We start from the raw sequence: 16,143 nt of genomic DNA, 5'->3' as shown, positions 1-16,143 counted from the left end.
CCCCGCCCCCGCGGTTGTGCGGCTCGTCGCCGTGTCGGTACCGCGGCCCTTCTGTGAAGGAAGGGTGCATCCGCCGCGGAGTGATCCCTCCGCGGGACGGCGGCTGGAACAGCCGTCAGCAGCGCTTGTCTTCTGAGAGGGGAATCTTACCAGTCTTTATAAATATCTCAAGGGTGGGTGTCAAGAGGATGGGACCAGACTCCTTTCAGTGGTGCGTAGTGATAGGATGAGGGGCAATGGGCACAGACTGAAGCACAGGAGGTTCCATCTGATTATGAGGAGAAACTTCTTCACTTGGAGGGTGACAGAGCACTGGAACGGGCTGCCCAGAGAGATTGTGGAGTCTCCTTCTCTGGAGACATTGAAGACTTGCCTGGACACATTCCTGTGTGATGTGCTCTGGGTGAACCTGCTTTAGCAAGTGGGTTGAACTAGATGATCTCCAGAGGTCCCTTCCAACCCCAACCATTCTGTGATTCTCTTTCTGCACCATCTGACCAATGAAACCGGTGTAGTGTTGGTCAAGGTGAGAGGACAGTAACAGCATGGTCTGGGACTGGAGAGATGTCAGCCTGAGTCTGCAGGTGGCACCATGCAGGGCTTCTGCAGCCCCAGTCACCTGAAATTCAGAGCCTCCTGAGCCAGCTTCACTGTTGATGGCACTAATGTCTCCGTCAAGTTTAATGGAGTTTTGTAGACGGTCAAAGCAGACCATAAACCAAATACTATGATTCAAGCAGAACAGGAATTGTTTTTTTATGAGAGGAACTTGAAGGACAAACCTGGAGATGAAGCTTGAATAATATGCACATAGCAACAAATTATGAAATTTGGCAAGGACTAGTGGTATATTGTGAACTTTATTGAACTATGCTCATTAAACGCTCATTTTAATACAAAACCACACCTCCCCATCAAAGACTACCCACCTCCAGGAGAAGACCCCTAATCACTGAACATGCATAGAAGATCTTGTTTACTGCACCTTTTAAACCAATGCAAGAAAAGTTCAGACCAATAGACTTTGAGCAGGCATAAATATATACAAAATGTTAGGAATGGTTAAAAGTTGAAATGTATAAACATGTAACTCAGCCTGCTCTGAGTGTGCTAGCTTTGCAAAGGATCATCTAGCACAGTTTTCTGCACAGAACTGCAAATAATGCAAATATTGATACCTCAGCCCTGTGTGTGAATTGTTATCTGCATGGCTACCTCGCATAAAACAGGAAACATCTGTGAGTTTGGGTTCTGGTATTCACTCTGCTGTAGCCCCAGAGAAGCTACTACCCCCAATACAGAGGGGCAATGTCATGGTTTCACAATGTCGGCTGGTTAGTAAGTGATTTATGCACCACACCTGACAAGAATCAACACCACAGCAGGAGATTTAAGGAGCAAGATAGGGCAGCCTAAGCAGCAATTCCTTGTCCCTGACAGTCTCACATTCTGCCTTACACTGTGTTTAGGTGTTGGGTAAAGCATTTTGTCCAAACCAGTTTCTGGATTTGCTGTAAAATATATCTTTTTCTGCCCTGTGTTATTACATATCTTTAAAGGATAATGCTTTGTGAGCAAGTACCCTTAAGTGCTCCTTACAAGTATGTACAAATACTATTTCCATACTCTTCACATACAGACAACCACAACACTGAAGTCTACTCTATCATATGCTAGTAAAAAAAGTCCAAACATTGCTCTGAAAGATAATTTTTCACTGTCAGATTACTGAAGGTGGAATACTAAATGCCAAGGGTATATGTTTCAGAAGCCCTCAGTTTTGTCTGTGAGGAAGTATTTTTTAAATAAACAGATATTTTTCAGTTGACATATTAAAGTTCGCACATTATTCACAGCATGCTTCCATTAATATACAGTAAAACTGCTATAATTAAACTATATAAAGTATACATAAACTTGATATATTTGTAAATACATGTGTCAACTATTTAGTGCTGGAGTTCGGTTATGGTTGGACTCGATGATCCTGAGTGTCTCTTCCAACCAAAATCATTCTGTGATTCTGTGTATTTTCACCTAACACAACCAGAGTTTATCTCCTTCCATAAATCTGCATTTTCCTTTTCAAGAACACAAACAAAAACAAAGACACTTTGCATTTAGAGCTTTGATATTGGACAATCTTAAAAACAATGCCATTTCCTTAGTAGGTTTTCACAAAGCACTCCTGACCAGGGACTCGTCATGCTCAAGGAGGAACATGGAGGGCAGGTTTGGTGTGCATCCTGCTGTCCTGCACCCCTGCGTCCCCTTCCCGTTAAGACCACCTGATACACTTGCCTCTAATGTAGGAGAGAATCAGCCACGCTATTCAAAGCCATACCTATGGGATCATAAACATTTTCTCTTGCAATTAAACTTATGGCATCAATCAAAAGATGGATTGTTACGTGGGAGCTCCAGTCTGTATCCCTGGAAGTTTATCTCCTTTAAATGACTACTTCATGTTCCTTCACTCTCTTTCTCACATTCCCACCATCGCAGCTTGGGACCACCCATCAAACCAGCATGTGTGAACTCCTTAAATACATTTGGCAACCATGGCTCTTTCAATGTGTAGCTTTCCAGGATGGGAAAGCTTTGCAGTGCAGGGGTAGCCATTTCACTGAGGCTGTTATGTTCTTAAGGACATCTTTGTGTCTTGTGGGCAGTACTTCACTGCAGTCAGTGTAACTGTAAACACTGAAGCTGTAGTCCAGAGCCAAAACTATTCAGGCTGAGTGCTGACATGATACTCACGGTGTCCTTGCCAGGCCCTATCCTGCATTTCCTATCTTTCAAATGACATAAAGAAGATGGAGCGTGTACGACAGGCAGCAGAGTCTGAAGGGGAATAGGCAGAGTGTGTTCTGGTATGGGAAAAGGAGTCTAATCATCTCTACCATGAAAGCAGGTCTTAGCAGTCCTCTGCCATCAGATCAGCTAGAAAAGAGAGGGTCTAAAGCTAGAAGGGGGCGTGTCTCAAACGTGCTCCCTTCAGAGTCTCCCAAAAGTCTCTAACCCTTTACCATTGCTTTTTAATAGAACAGGAGTGCGTGACAGCATTGGGGTGCTTCATCACCACCGCAGCACAGCGACTTTCTCACTGGTTCACAACTAGCATCAGCATCCCAACTCTACAATGTGCAGCATGAGTACATGCTGGCTCTTGTGGTTAAGATGGTTTTGAGACCTACAAGCTGCAAAGGATGTTTAGACTGTGCGGGAAGCCAGCAGCTCAAAATCTGAACGCCGAGGGAAAGAGGAGGTGCTTCCGTTCAGCGCTGAAGGGTGAGATTTCAGATGGGAACATCAGATTTGATGCACAGATACTTGCTGGCACAGATACCACTAGCAGAACTTTCTTATGGCCCAAAAATCCTTCCTATGCTTTTCTAGAGAAGAAGAGCACTTAGTTGCCTGTTCCCTTTCCCAAAACCTCAACTTCTTTCCATCTCTACAAAACTCTGTAATTCTGTTCTGTAACCCTGCAATGATGAACATTAATTGCAGTGGCCTGAGGGAACAAATGTGCATTAATAATACAATTTTATTTTCCACAGACTAAACCCACAAATTATCTAGGGTCTTGTCACTCGAGACAATTCAAATGTTCCACTTCAAGCATGTGTTTAAGTGGCTGTAGAAATGAATGCTTAAGCAGGCAGGAAAAACCTCATACTATAGACAATTTTTTAAATTCTGCATCAAGGTCAGTAGGTTGTTGTATTTTTCTGCATTGCTGGAGCATTCACATATGAATCACAGCAGTGAGGATGGCCTGACTAAAACTTTACTATCCACTTTTCCCCACAGATTATATAGCCGTATATATGCCTTATGTGGACTTACTGAAAGGGCTCAGCTATTCCTTTGTGCTTTGGTGCAGAGTACAACCCAATGTCACAGACAGCCCAGACAATCTCGGTGCTCCGGTCCCATTCCCACATCCCTAACCCTCCTGTTTTCAAATACACAGTTAAAAGATGAGCTGTGTGGATCAGGCTGGTGCTACTGAAATGCTAAGAGACATAGGGTTTTCACTGTTAGACAATTCTAAACACAAATGTGTTTACTTAATTTTTAACATGCAGCCCTTGGACTGCGAAATACAGAATATACAGCCAGAACAACAAACTTTTCAAAGTGCTTTAAAGCAACTGAAAACAAGTTGATAACAGCAAGTGCTACAGCAAGCTTAATCTCCTTCTCCTTACTATGTTAAACACCAAGATAACATGTCCCATTATTCAACAGGGCACGTTGCTACTGTTAAAAAGCTTTGAGTTAATGTTTTCAAAATCTTCCATTTCAGTCCAAGATCTACTGTGCCATGTAAATTCCAAATCCTTAGGTGCAATTTATCAGCAGACAATAGATCAAGTAAGTTATTCAAACAGCTTCTGTGTCATGTGCATGTTTTAAAGGTCACTTTGCTACTGATGAGAAGAAAACTGCAGGATTCACTCTCACAGAGAGAAGCTAATTGCTCAACATTTCATGTAAGTATACTCAGACTCTTCCAAGCTGTTCGTTACCATTTTTACCCTGACTGCAATGGAATTATTTAACATTTAAAACCACCAAACACACTCAATCACCAAGCTCTGCAGACATCACTGCATTTGAAACACTGCTGCTTCAAATGCGGTAGACCAAATAGTGGTGTTCATGTCCCATTTTACGTCGGGCCAGGAAAACACCGTGACTATCACAGCACTTTTTGCATTTCCTAAGTTCATTGCAAATACTTAGCTGTCTATCATGTCATATACTCTTTATAATATTGACTTCCCCGCTTTCTCTGTCCACGGCTCATAGCCTCCGTGTCAGTTCATATAAATGTATTACCTACTTCTCTCTCTTGCTTTTGCTTGCCTCTTTAAGCCAAGCACTGGCATCTGTGAGTCGCCTGTTTGACAATACCCAGCTATTCAATACTTAATTTACACCACATGAGGGTGTTTCAAGCTGTGTAGGATGCCAGAGTTAATTTGGAAGTCCTCCTGTTTGGAAAGGAACCAAGGGGCAAACAGACACCTTTTTTTTTTTTCCCCACTGATTAAAAATCTTATTGGGGCAACCTGGTACAGGAGACTTCGAAAGGAAAGAGATGTAACATCACATGCTAGGAAACAGATGGAAGAGGAGTTTTAAAGACATAATCCGATGTTCCCTGAAATCAAATAATCCTTGCTGGGGACTTCCCTGAGCTTTGTCTTGTCCTTAAGGAACCATTTTAAATATAATATGATTTCATATTATTGCCATTAAAATCTCCTCAGACAGGATTAAGTAATCATTATCCCCCTGCAGAGCTTTTTAGAAGCTTTCCATTGGCTTACTGCTCAAAGTTAATTGCAGAGTCAGGAAGAATTATCTGCTAGCATAAACAATAAATGAAACAAAATTTCTGCTTCATATACTGCTTCTTCTGGAGTTAAAGTGTATGCAGATCTTTCTAATGTTTGCCTGCTCTGATAAGTGATGGCTTTAAATCTAGCAAAGACTATGCAAGGTAACTAATACCCTGTTCTGTTTAGTGGGTATAATTTTGGTGCACAGCTTTTTAAAACAAACACGTACGTGAAAATGAAGCCAGAGCACTTCACAAGGCTTTCAACACAGCTGCAACAAGGCAAACATCTCCGTAAATGAGAAAACTCTGGGTCCATGTGAAGATGGGCTGTTTCCCCAGGAAATCCCAGGCAGCAAAGCCTATTATCAGCGACTCTTAACTAATGAATCAGGCCTTGGGATCGCCAGGCAGCCTGTGCTCTCCCACAGCCGGCTTCTGTGATGGCCAGAGCATGCTCTGCAAACTATAGGGGTGCTTCGTAAATAAAGAAGCCACGCTTAATTAATTTACAGGACGGAAAGATACCTTGTAAAAAAAGCTACTGCAATACTGTGTAAGAAAAAAAAAAAAGGTGAGGCAAAAGGTAATGAATAAATAAACTTAACAACAGAGTCAATTATACTGTTGAGCGGCATTCTTCATTTTTTCAGTGCTGGGGAACACTGGGGATCATCCTCCATAAGTGCTCCAAAGACTGGATGTTCTTGTGTTGCTTATTTTCACATAATTATTACATATGCATTACAATTTTTTGAAAATTTTTACTTACGATACATCTATACTAAGAAATAATTGATGATGTTAGTTATAATTGTTTAGTTTCTTACTTACAATACATGTATTAATTATTAGTTAAATATAAACTAAGCACTCTGCTTCTAAACAATGCATCACTTAATCTTTTGTCTCCCTCTTGTCATGCAGAAGGATCTAAAACTTGAAAAATATCCCCTCATTTTGCAGGTGGTCAGAAAGTATTTCTCTCATGCCCATCGGTTAGTGATGGGTACGTCTTTTATAACTTAATCACAGTATACATGAATTTGGCAGCTTCTCTTCAGTAATTCAGGATACAAGTAGAGGCTTGCCAGGACCAGGGCATCCTCACAGCTGTTCCCTGTGTGTCAGAGAGGTGGAAACCAGGCAGGGGCTGAGGCGGCCCACCTGCCCTATGCACCCCAGGGGCTCGGGGCTGGCAGCCCTTCCTGTGCCCCCGGTTGCAGGGCCCAGCAGCACCAGGACACAACCACAATAACACGAACTGCAGAGGGCTGGAAAAGGTCACTCCCTCCACTGAATTTCCCAGGCCCTGCCACTGACTTCACCAGGCATGTTCATAACTGAAAACAAATACAATTTCCTTGCTTCTATCCATAAGCAGATGAAAGCCACTTGTACGCAAAAAGACCTTGCTGCTTAGCTTTCCAGTGTGTTGCTTTTACAACTGCATAATGCACGTGTTAAAGACCATATACAGCAAACCCAGGTAATGACACAGCATTACATTTGTGTTATACGTGACCTCAGATTCTGACTCAAGTCTGCTTTACAGGTTTCATCGTGCCGTGGCGTTGCATTTAGCGATGCTTCAAGCCTCTTTTAAAAAAACTTTTCTGTACCTACACAGCAAACTTTGAACACCTTACTCTTACAGAAGAGCTTTTATGTGACACTCACATACCCATTTTCAGACATCCAGTAACTTAGACTTCCATCTGGGCCAAATTCTTCCAGGGTTACTGGAATCCAAGTCCAAGCTCAATGATTTAAGCCACATGCTGGGGAACCTCACGCCAAAAATAATGGCATGAAGGGTTAGTGTTTTTTGTTTTTGTTTTGTTTTGGAGTGCGTTGTTGTTTGTTTGTTTTTGTTTTCTGTGGGGTTTTTTGTTGTTGTTGGTTTTGTTTTGTTTTCTTTTGTTGCTGGTTTTGTGTGGTATTTGGTTTGGTTTTCACTTGAAATTAAATCAGGGAGGGGTCGATTTCAAATCTAATCGCAATTCTTGAGTCACTGTATGTTACATGCCTGTCCTGGTGAGGACCAGATGAAGTCAAACAGAAATATGAACTATTCTACACTCAATTTACCTTAAAAAAAAAAAAAAAATTGGAAAGAGGCTGGCAGGCGGGAATTTTCTCTCTCTCTGCCTGGGTACCACACGGCGATGCCCAGCGGCCATCGACTCATGTTCCCTCTCTGGAGCTGGCAGGGGCTGTCAGGAGTCCTTGTTGTTCCCGCCCGTCACCCCCGGTCTGCCAGGGGCCGGCAGGAGCCGCCGCCCGACCCTGGCACCCCCTCTGCGCTGGCTCCGGCCGGGTCCCCTCAGGCGGCGCCGGGCGGGAACCGGCCCCGCTCGCCGCCGGCTGCGGTGCTGCGGCGCCACCTGCTGGTCGCCGACGGGAGGTACCCGCCGGTACTTCCCCAGTGTAGGGGGGTGCGAGGAAGACCCCGCCTGTCCCCCCTGGCTCCTCAGCCAGTCGCCTGGAGATTTCTTTTCTCTGCTGATCCGGGTTTGTGGAAGCAGCAGCGTCCTTCGGGGATGGATGGGTCAGGGACCGGGACACCGCTGCCGGTAGCTCGCTCCTGGCAGCCTGGATCCCTCGGCAGGGAGTGGTGGGAATCACGACAAGCCTGAGTGCTTCTCAAGGCGCCCTGCAAAGCCTCAGTGTCAGAGGGGACATCACTCACCAGAAGCAAGCAAGGGGCTTAAAATATCTGAGATGATAAAATAATACATCTTTGACAGGTATGCTACAGACATCCTCAGTTAATGACAAGGAAGAGAGTCCTGGCTCTCCACATCCCTTGGAATATGGCTATCCAGCTGTTTTGTCTCCCTCTCTCTATTTTTTTTTCTTTAAGAACAAAAAGCTGCCTTCTTTTGCAGTGACTGATGGTATGTCGAAAGTCAAACTACTTCGCTTCTACAAACCCACACAGACAAGAAGCGCTCAAATTAATACTGAGCCTTCTGTGCATGCAAAACCTGCACAGTTTCATAAGGAGGGGAGTATATTCTGTTCATCACAGATATTGTCTTAGTGTCGGGTTTAGAACTGCTTGTGCTATAATGTAAATGACACAACAAAATACTTTTAAAATGTCTGTGAGATTATTCTTTCCAGTAAGTGATTCATTCATCTGAAGTCCCGGGAAATGCAGTGCTCTGAACCCTGATACTCATCGACCAGCACTTAGCAGTAAATAAGACAAATCCCATTCCTAAATCAGAATATCAATTTTAAGCTTGACATAATTGAATTTTAGTTGATTTGCATTAATTACAGAAATACCATTGTGGTAAAAATATGTTTTCAACTAAGCTTGGAGGGACAGTTTCTTGGCTGCCAAAAAGCATTGTTCCTGCTGTATCTCTCATGCCTTGCATTAGTGATCACCCGGCTGCTGACCTGGCTGAGAACTGTGCAGTGGCTTAAGCTGATCCCACCCCCAGCACAGTCATTAAATCATTGGTGTCAGTGGAAGGAAATAGGTAGCCTGGGCAGGATAAGGGTGAGTCTGGACCATCCCTTCTGCAGGTTTAAGCCACCTGGGAAACTACCCCTGAGGTCCTGAAGACTGTGAAGGTAGCAAATGCCAGACACTCATTAAGAACAAAGGAAAAGAAAACTATTATATTCCTTTTTTTTTCTTCACATGTACCTTAAATATAATTTCAGAAAAGCACATACAAAAGTAATTATTGTTTCAAAGGCACGGCAGTTCCAAATGGACTGGCATTTTCCACTACCCTTGTGGTCCTTATTCACTTCAGTCCTTAAGTCTTTGGTCCATAGGTGGCTTGTACATGAGTCCAAAGTTAACTCTTTCTTCTGACTTCTCCAACGGCAACAGAGTCTTCTTCGTGAACACTTCCACTGTGCCCTTTCATCTCACCAACCCTCCGTGCAGTCCTGGCCACAACCCGGTGATGACAGATGTAGACTATTTTATTTCTGCGTAAGGTGCATATTATTTTTGTTTGGTTTCACAGTGATAAAAAATTATATATTGGATCATACTAGTCAATACCTGCAGAGGAATAAAGTAACAATTCTAAGAATGGCTTGTGTAGGTATCAAAAAGCTTGTGTTACACTAATGATTCACATGTAATCATGGTGTCCATACGGCAGAGCTGTCATCTCTATACACTTAGGAAAACAAAAAGCTTCAACACTCTTCAGGCAGGCTGGCAGAATGATGCGTTAATCTGCTCCCATTAACAAGACAGCAAATTCCCAGTTGATCACCCAATTCAAATTAAGCACATGTAATCTCTCTGTGACACTCACAGTGGTGTTAACATAATGCATACATAGAGATAGACAGAATGAAGTGAGTTAAGTGTCCTCAGGAGCTCTCAGCTTCCAACATTAATGTCATTTAGGCACTCTGAATTTTAATATGGGTCATTAACACCAAACTCCTGTAATTACTGTTTTAAAGACAGAGCCTTTTAGCTGTGTCAGTCTTCTGTGCACTACACAAGGGGTGTAGGCGATGTTATAGGTTCTCCAGTTCGTGGCAGGATGGGGGTGTCCCATCAGGCTCCACCATGGACATGTACTTTATCGGAGGTGGTGGTGGCTTGAAAGACGGAGGTCTGTTCATACTGAAACAGAAGAGAAAAAAGCATGCTATCACACGAAAGCTGTATAAAAGACTGTTATAAAACATTCACAGGAGGAGATAGATGGACACTAAATCATTATAAGAGCACCTGATATTTGCTCTTACATACTGTGACTTTCCTGTTTCTGTTCTGCAGCTCTAGTGCACCTCCTGGTATTCATTTGGCTTTCCCAGCTCCCACCTCACAATTTTACTTTATTCATGCTTTAAAAGAACAGATCATGGTCCTGGTGAACTATTCAAAACTCCTGCAGAGATCATTTGCTCACTCTAGTCTCTGAATGTATATTTAGAGGCTCATAACTTTTTTTTTTTTTGGTCACTTTATAGGCCAGCATAAAGAGAGGCCCCATCCCAAATCAGTGAAAAAAATCAATCCCATTTTCACCTTCAATATAGAAGATTTGTAGTCATGTTTCAAAAGGGCTTTCTAGAACTGCAAATGATTCATTGTCACCATGATTTTTCAAACATTTTAGTTATGTAAGTAAGATTAAAAATAACTGGCTCTTAGATACTACTTTCATCAGTAGATCATCAAGTGCTTTGGTAGGGAATTAAACTTTGGCAATAATTACAAACTCAATGCTTCTTTGACTGGGGATTAAGTTTCAGGTAGCCTACTTTCACATATATTATTCACAACTCAAATAGTGTTGCCCTAGAAGTACGATTTCATTAAAACATGTCCTCAAGTAACCATGCAAAATGAGAGAGCAAAAGCAGCTGGCAGGGAGGCTAATAGAAGCGGGGGGCTCTGGGGAAAAACAATTGACTTGTATTCTTCTCTCACACCCTGAAGCTGTACGGTGGCTCTTTTTTTAAAGTTTATTTTATAGAGAACCCATAGAACAGATAAAAGGACTAAGAACACTCCATATTTCATATTGCTCTATGAAAAAAATTGTGTTAGCAATCCATGTGCTTAAAGGCCTTGTGCACTACAGATAGTCTCAATAAAAATGTGTAAATCCAAACAGCTGGGTTACAGTTTGTGTTGTCCTATGTGCCACCACTCCCACCCCTGTGGTTCCCCTCCTTAGTACTTACATCTCTTTCTGGTACCGACACCATTTCCTGATGCCTAAAGCTATTAGAAAGCTGCAGAAGAGGAGCAGGAGGGCCACCACTGTTGGCCAGGGGAAGTGACTGGATTTCATGTTCTTCATGCCGCCTGGAAGGGACACACGAGACAGAGCTCAGCCAGATGTCCACAGGGGAGGAGGGAAATCTGAGCTTGCTGCCTGCGGCTCGCTGCTCCCAACTGGGCACAGTGCTGGTGACAACGCAGCCCCAGATCAACACCCGACTGCTGGGTTCCCAAGCTGAGGATCCCAAACTCTGAGCATTACAACTCTGTTCCATGGACTTAACCCACTTTTGTTCTGACTGGGTTTGTGGGCTGATTTCAGCCACCCATCAGTTCACATAACGATATTATTCGGGCACAGCCCCACAAGCGTTTAATCAAAAACCCATCAGTTTTCTTTATAACCCCATGAGCTTCTCTGAGAAGAGGAAGCATGTCCTGTTGCAGCCGAGCACAGCTGCCCACCCCAGCCCCCCTTCACACCAGCTTATTTTTCACACTGCTGACACCAAACCCTGCAAAAACATCTGGCTAAGGGTGCAGCCGCCTTTTGAGATGGGGTCTCATTGGCAGTGCAGAATCCCCACCTCACTCTGGCTGCCTCTTCCCACCAGAGTGCTGGGATCCCCCTGCTGCCTCCTTCCGCACAGCCACCTTTGGGGTGCTGATGGCTGAAAGAGGTGTGCTCAGGGTCCTGGCTATGGGGAGGAAAGAGAGGAGGAACACGGTCCTCCTCCAGCTGCTGCTGAGGGTGCAGCATTGGGCTGTGTTTCAGAGAGGGCTGGAGCACGAAAGTCACTGGGCGATGCCACTTCAGTGTCACCTCCCATGTGCTGGCATATCATGACACATTGCAAGGTTGGTCGTACTGGTACGTCACCCAGCCTGGGTTTGAGCCACAGTGGCAGCCAGTGCCACAGCCAGGTGCCAAGTCCACCATGCTGCACGAACTGTGAGTGGCACCTGGGGCATGGGAGTGTGACCAGCCAAATTTTGCTGCTGGAAGAAAAGAGGCACTGGGGCATTGCTTGTGGATGGAGAAACACGTCAGTGATGCCAAAAGCCTGTGACAACCCGCGATGTGGGGACACAGCAGCCATGACTCTCCTTTTCATATCTTTTCCCTTTTTTGAACTCCCCTACTCAAATGTACGTGATGCTCCAGGTTTCGTGCTTCTCTGCTTTTCTTGCTTACTGCAACAGCATGCTGAAAGAAGAGGATTTGTTTGATAATGTCTCACCAGTGCTATTGAGCAGACTGCTGGTAGTAAAGAAATCTTTCTCTTTGGTAACTGAAATTGTCTGGTCTGTGATGCTGAAGGACAAGTTACCTAAAAAGATAAGGGCACAAAACATTTTTAGTAACTTCTTTTTGTTTTGTTTTGGTTTGGTTTGTTTTTTTTTTGTGGTGAAAGTTGTGTTTTGAAGCCCCGCTGAAGACTGGGAATCAAATTCCAGAATCAGGGTGTCAAAATTCACTTGCCAAGATGCCTACATTTTTGACCTACAACATGACAAAAAAATGCGCTTTTATCAAATTAAAGACTATTAGAAGAAAGAAAGACTATTAGAAAATACCTATTAAGCTGTTCCAGCAGGCCAGCATTGAGCTGCACAGCAGTCTGGGAGAATGATAAGCTTTTTCCCTCTTTGATGGTAATGAAAAAGCTAAAGATATTAAGTGGCTTAGTGGCAACACAAAGAGTCTGCTTCTGCCGTGACTGAGTGAAACCTCAGTCTCCTCTGTCAAGTACTGTGTCTGAACCACAAAAATCATCTTTCATCTGTTTGTAGGCAGATATTTTGCCTTTCCTAATACAGCTAAGCTACCTACGTTTAAGATCAGCGCTGCCTAAGGATACGTTCCTGTTTTTTCTAGCCATCTCTGTGTTTGCATCTTACGAAATAATAGCTAAAATATGCAACTAGACAATGGCACAGTGTTTCCAGAGCTGCCACGACACTTACGATGCACCAGGGTTGTATTCTCAGGGGAGCGTGTGGCATTCCTGAGGCTTTGAGGGGATTCAGTGGTGGAATTGTTCAAATCTGTACAAAAAGAAATAATATGCTTCAATTATCTCACAAGCCTGTACGTGACTGCTTCATTAGGCTCAACTGTGTCTATTTTATTCCCTTCGCTTTTCTCTGATGCAAACAACAAATGAAATAGCTGAGATACCTGAAAGTCTCCAGTATAATTGCTGATTTCTAAATCTGAGAAAAAAAATCCATTGTTTAAATGATGTAAACGAGTAACTGGACAGAGCCAGGAAAACCTCTTTCTCATGAGGTGCTGGTTCTGATTAAAACTGACCACACAGGCATGTGTGTGTATAAAAATAAATATCTGTATGTATTAAAAAATTTTATCAAAATCAGTCCAATTTTAGGGCACTCTAAAAATTCACTTGAGAGTTTTGGACATTAATTCAATTCAGTTATCATTTTCTCCTTGTTTATTGGGTGTTCAATTTTATGCGGATAAGCATGGGTAGATATGACATTTTAAAAAGTTATATTTAAAAAAAAAAGGACATACACTTGGAGATCTCATAATACTGTGCTCTATACAGCATGCTGATGAGCATTACTTATTATCTCTATAATGGCTTGTGTTAGAGCATCAGAGGATTGAACTGGTAATGGTAACCCCTGTTGTGTGAGGCCGATGGTGCTGGGAGGGCACAGGGACGGGCTGGTAGGCCTCAGAGGCCTCATCTGCTCTGAGATTGCCCTCAATGACATCTACAGGCCTGAAGACCCCCAAAGTCCTCAGGTGGTGGCCAGGAGGGCATGACAGTAGGGAAAGCAACAAGTGGTGCAACACACGGTACCTCCCACAGATTGCAGTGTAATTCAGCACAATTTCAGCAAAAATCAGAACCAGCAAGCCACACCGGAGCAGGATTGTGAAGCATTAGAAGTTGCCACAAGGTTTCGATCTAATTGCGTGGTTGTGTGCTCTATGCTGCCAAAAAATATATTCAGAAAATGGAAAGCGCCTGCTGCATTTACACTTCAGCTAGAAGATGGCTGTCATACAAATGCAAAAGTGCATTGACAGGTTCTGCCTGTTCTGAAAGCACAAAGACAAACCAAAATGTTAAAAAATAACATAACTCCTAGCTTTCTCCTGCAGAGTAGAGATTTTCTAAAGGGAAAGATTTGTGAAAAAATGTCCACCCTAGGGGTTTTTTTTTTACTGATTTATTGATCTTTAATGAGGCTGCCTTTCAATGTTCTATTAGCCAGCCTTTATTGCCCCATATTATCTCATGACTTCATTGGTACTTTGTGATTTTATTCAGCTTCTCCAGTAATTTATGTCATCTATAAACTACCCTTAGTACTCACTACATTTGCCAAGTAACTCTCTCAATTTTAATATTATGAAATTAAATACATATAATAAAACTAGGATACTCAAAGGCTTTTTGTTCTTCTTTTGCTGCTGCAAATCCTTGACAGCTTGAAAGACTCAAGCCTTTTTCTTTTAACTCAGTGCAACTCAGTAGGGGAATTGCTTCTGTGAAGTATTGACAAGCTGGTACAGATTACGCCGCCCGACTTTTGGCCTCTGCTTGGACACAATTTTTCCATGTTCAGTAATAATTTTTGCATGATGTGGTGACTATGAATGAGCAGCTGAAAATTAGCACCACAGAGCTAATATTCTTGACAGAGGTATCACAGACTGAGGACCGTGTAAATCTGAGTACCTGCTGCTGTACTTTTTGCAAGATAATCCAGATCCCTGTACATTTGCAACCCAACACTTGCTAAATTTGTGACACATTTGCAGCACCTGTATTTAGCATCATAGAATCACCTTGGTTGGAAAAGACTCTCAAGATCATTGAGTCCAACCATAACCTAACTCTGGCACTAAACCATGTCCCTAAGAACTTAATCTACATGTCTTTTAAACACCTCCAGGGATGGTGACTTCACTGCTTCCCTGGGCAGCCCATTCCAATGCTTCACAGCCCTTTTTTTTTTTCTCCTGATATCCAATCTAAACCTCCCCTGGCAGAACTTGAGGCCATTTTGCTCTCATCCTATCATTTGTTACCTGGGAGAAGAGACCAACATCCCCCATGCTACAATCTCCTTTCAAGTAGCTGTAGGCAGCAATAAGGTCTCCCCTCAGCCTCCTTTTCTCCAGGCCACACAGCTCCAGTTCCCTCAGCCTACATTTAGCTACATAGCTCCCCTGTTAAAAGTCCTATGAAGCAAAGGAGATGCATCATCTACTCACGTGCTGTTGCCAAACTCTCAGTGAATGCTGTGGTGCTGGTATAGCTTTTTATCTTTGTGGTAGAAATCAGTGCTCCTGCTGAAAAACATACAAGCTTGTGAAAATTGCTGTAGAGGACCCTTTTACTTGTTAATTTTTCCCTCTTTCTTCCCTGTTTTCTGACTAAAGAGGTCAAAGGGTTGTAACCTGCTACCTGAGATGCTGCCTTCCCTCAGACATGCACCACAAAATTCTGAGTCTAGTCTGTCACAAGCTGAACTCAAGAGGAGTTTGGTGAGATAGATGAATAAACTTTGAGAAAACATATGGGTCATTTAAGCATGCGTTTTTGGATTTCAGCTGAGTTTCAGCTGAAAATCTGTTGTTCTGTGTGCACTGGCTTGCTTCGACCTGAAGGCAATAGAGTCTTATAAACAAACCTACATAAATCAGAATTTAGACAGGGTTTTGCCAGCTCAAATGAGACAAAACTGTTTTCCGAACAAGAAAAGAGAAGTTTTGAAGACGTTAGTGTACAGGAGTCATACCTGCGATGCCTGGTGCCAAATAGCAACTTATTTAACGTTTTCCTTTAATCTTTTTTTGAAGTGCTAAGTATTCTAGACCTGAACTAGATATTTATCTGATATTCAGACACAGACAGATGGTAGTTAGCAAGCAGACCTCTATTTTCCCAAGAGGACTATTTCACATTTACTAAAAAGTGTCCGTATTTCCTAACACCTGTCACATTTCTGGAAAAAGCATCATTAAGCCATCTGAACAAACCTGAGAAGGTGAAATGCAGCAGTAACCCAG

At 43.0% G+C, this 16,143-nt stretch overlaps 1 protein-coding gene across 8 annotated transcripts in view; it reads right to left on the bottom strand.

Annotated features, from left to right (window-relative positions):
- Window positions 1-8,392: 8,392 nt before the first annotated feature.
- The window catches only part of CD96 (CD96 molecule), a 41,724-nt gene continuing 33,973 nt past the window's right edge, over window positions 8,393-16,143 (bottom strand). For 6 of the 8 annotated variants that reach the window (XM_065076021.1, XM_065076043.1, XM_065076016.1 and 3 more), the window contains 5 exons: window positions 15,346-15,423; window positions 13,053-13,133; window positions 12,326-12,415; window positions 11,045-11,168; window positions 8,407-9,974 (listed from right to left, as the gene is read on the bottom strand). In XM_065076021.1, coding sequence (XP_064932093.1) covers window positions 9,866-9,974; window positions 11,045-11,168; window positions 12,326-12,415; window positions 13,053-13,133; window positions 15,346-15,423 — 482 coding nt within the window. In that variant the 3' untranslated portion in view covers window positions 8,407-9,865. Of the gene's footprint in view, window positions 9,975-11,044; window positions 11,169-12,325; window positions 12,416-13,052; window positions 13,134-15,345; window positions 15,424-16,143 lie in introns of all 8 variants that reach the window. The other 2 variants (XM_065076066.1, XM_065076075.1) reach the window with 2 other exon arrangements.

The sequence above is a fragment of the Columba livia genome, chromosome 1 (assembly GCF_036013475.1).
Source record: "Columba livia isolate bColLiv1 breed racing homer chromosome 1, bColLiv1.pat.W.v2, whole genome shotgun sequence".
NCBI lineage: Eukaryota > Metazoa > Chordata > Aves > Columbiformes > Columbidae > Columba > Columba livia.
This window is presented reverse-complemented; position numbering and strand designations above follow the sequence as displayed.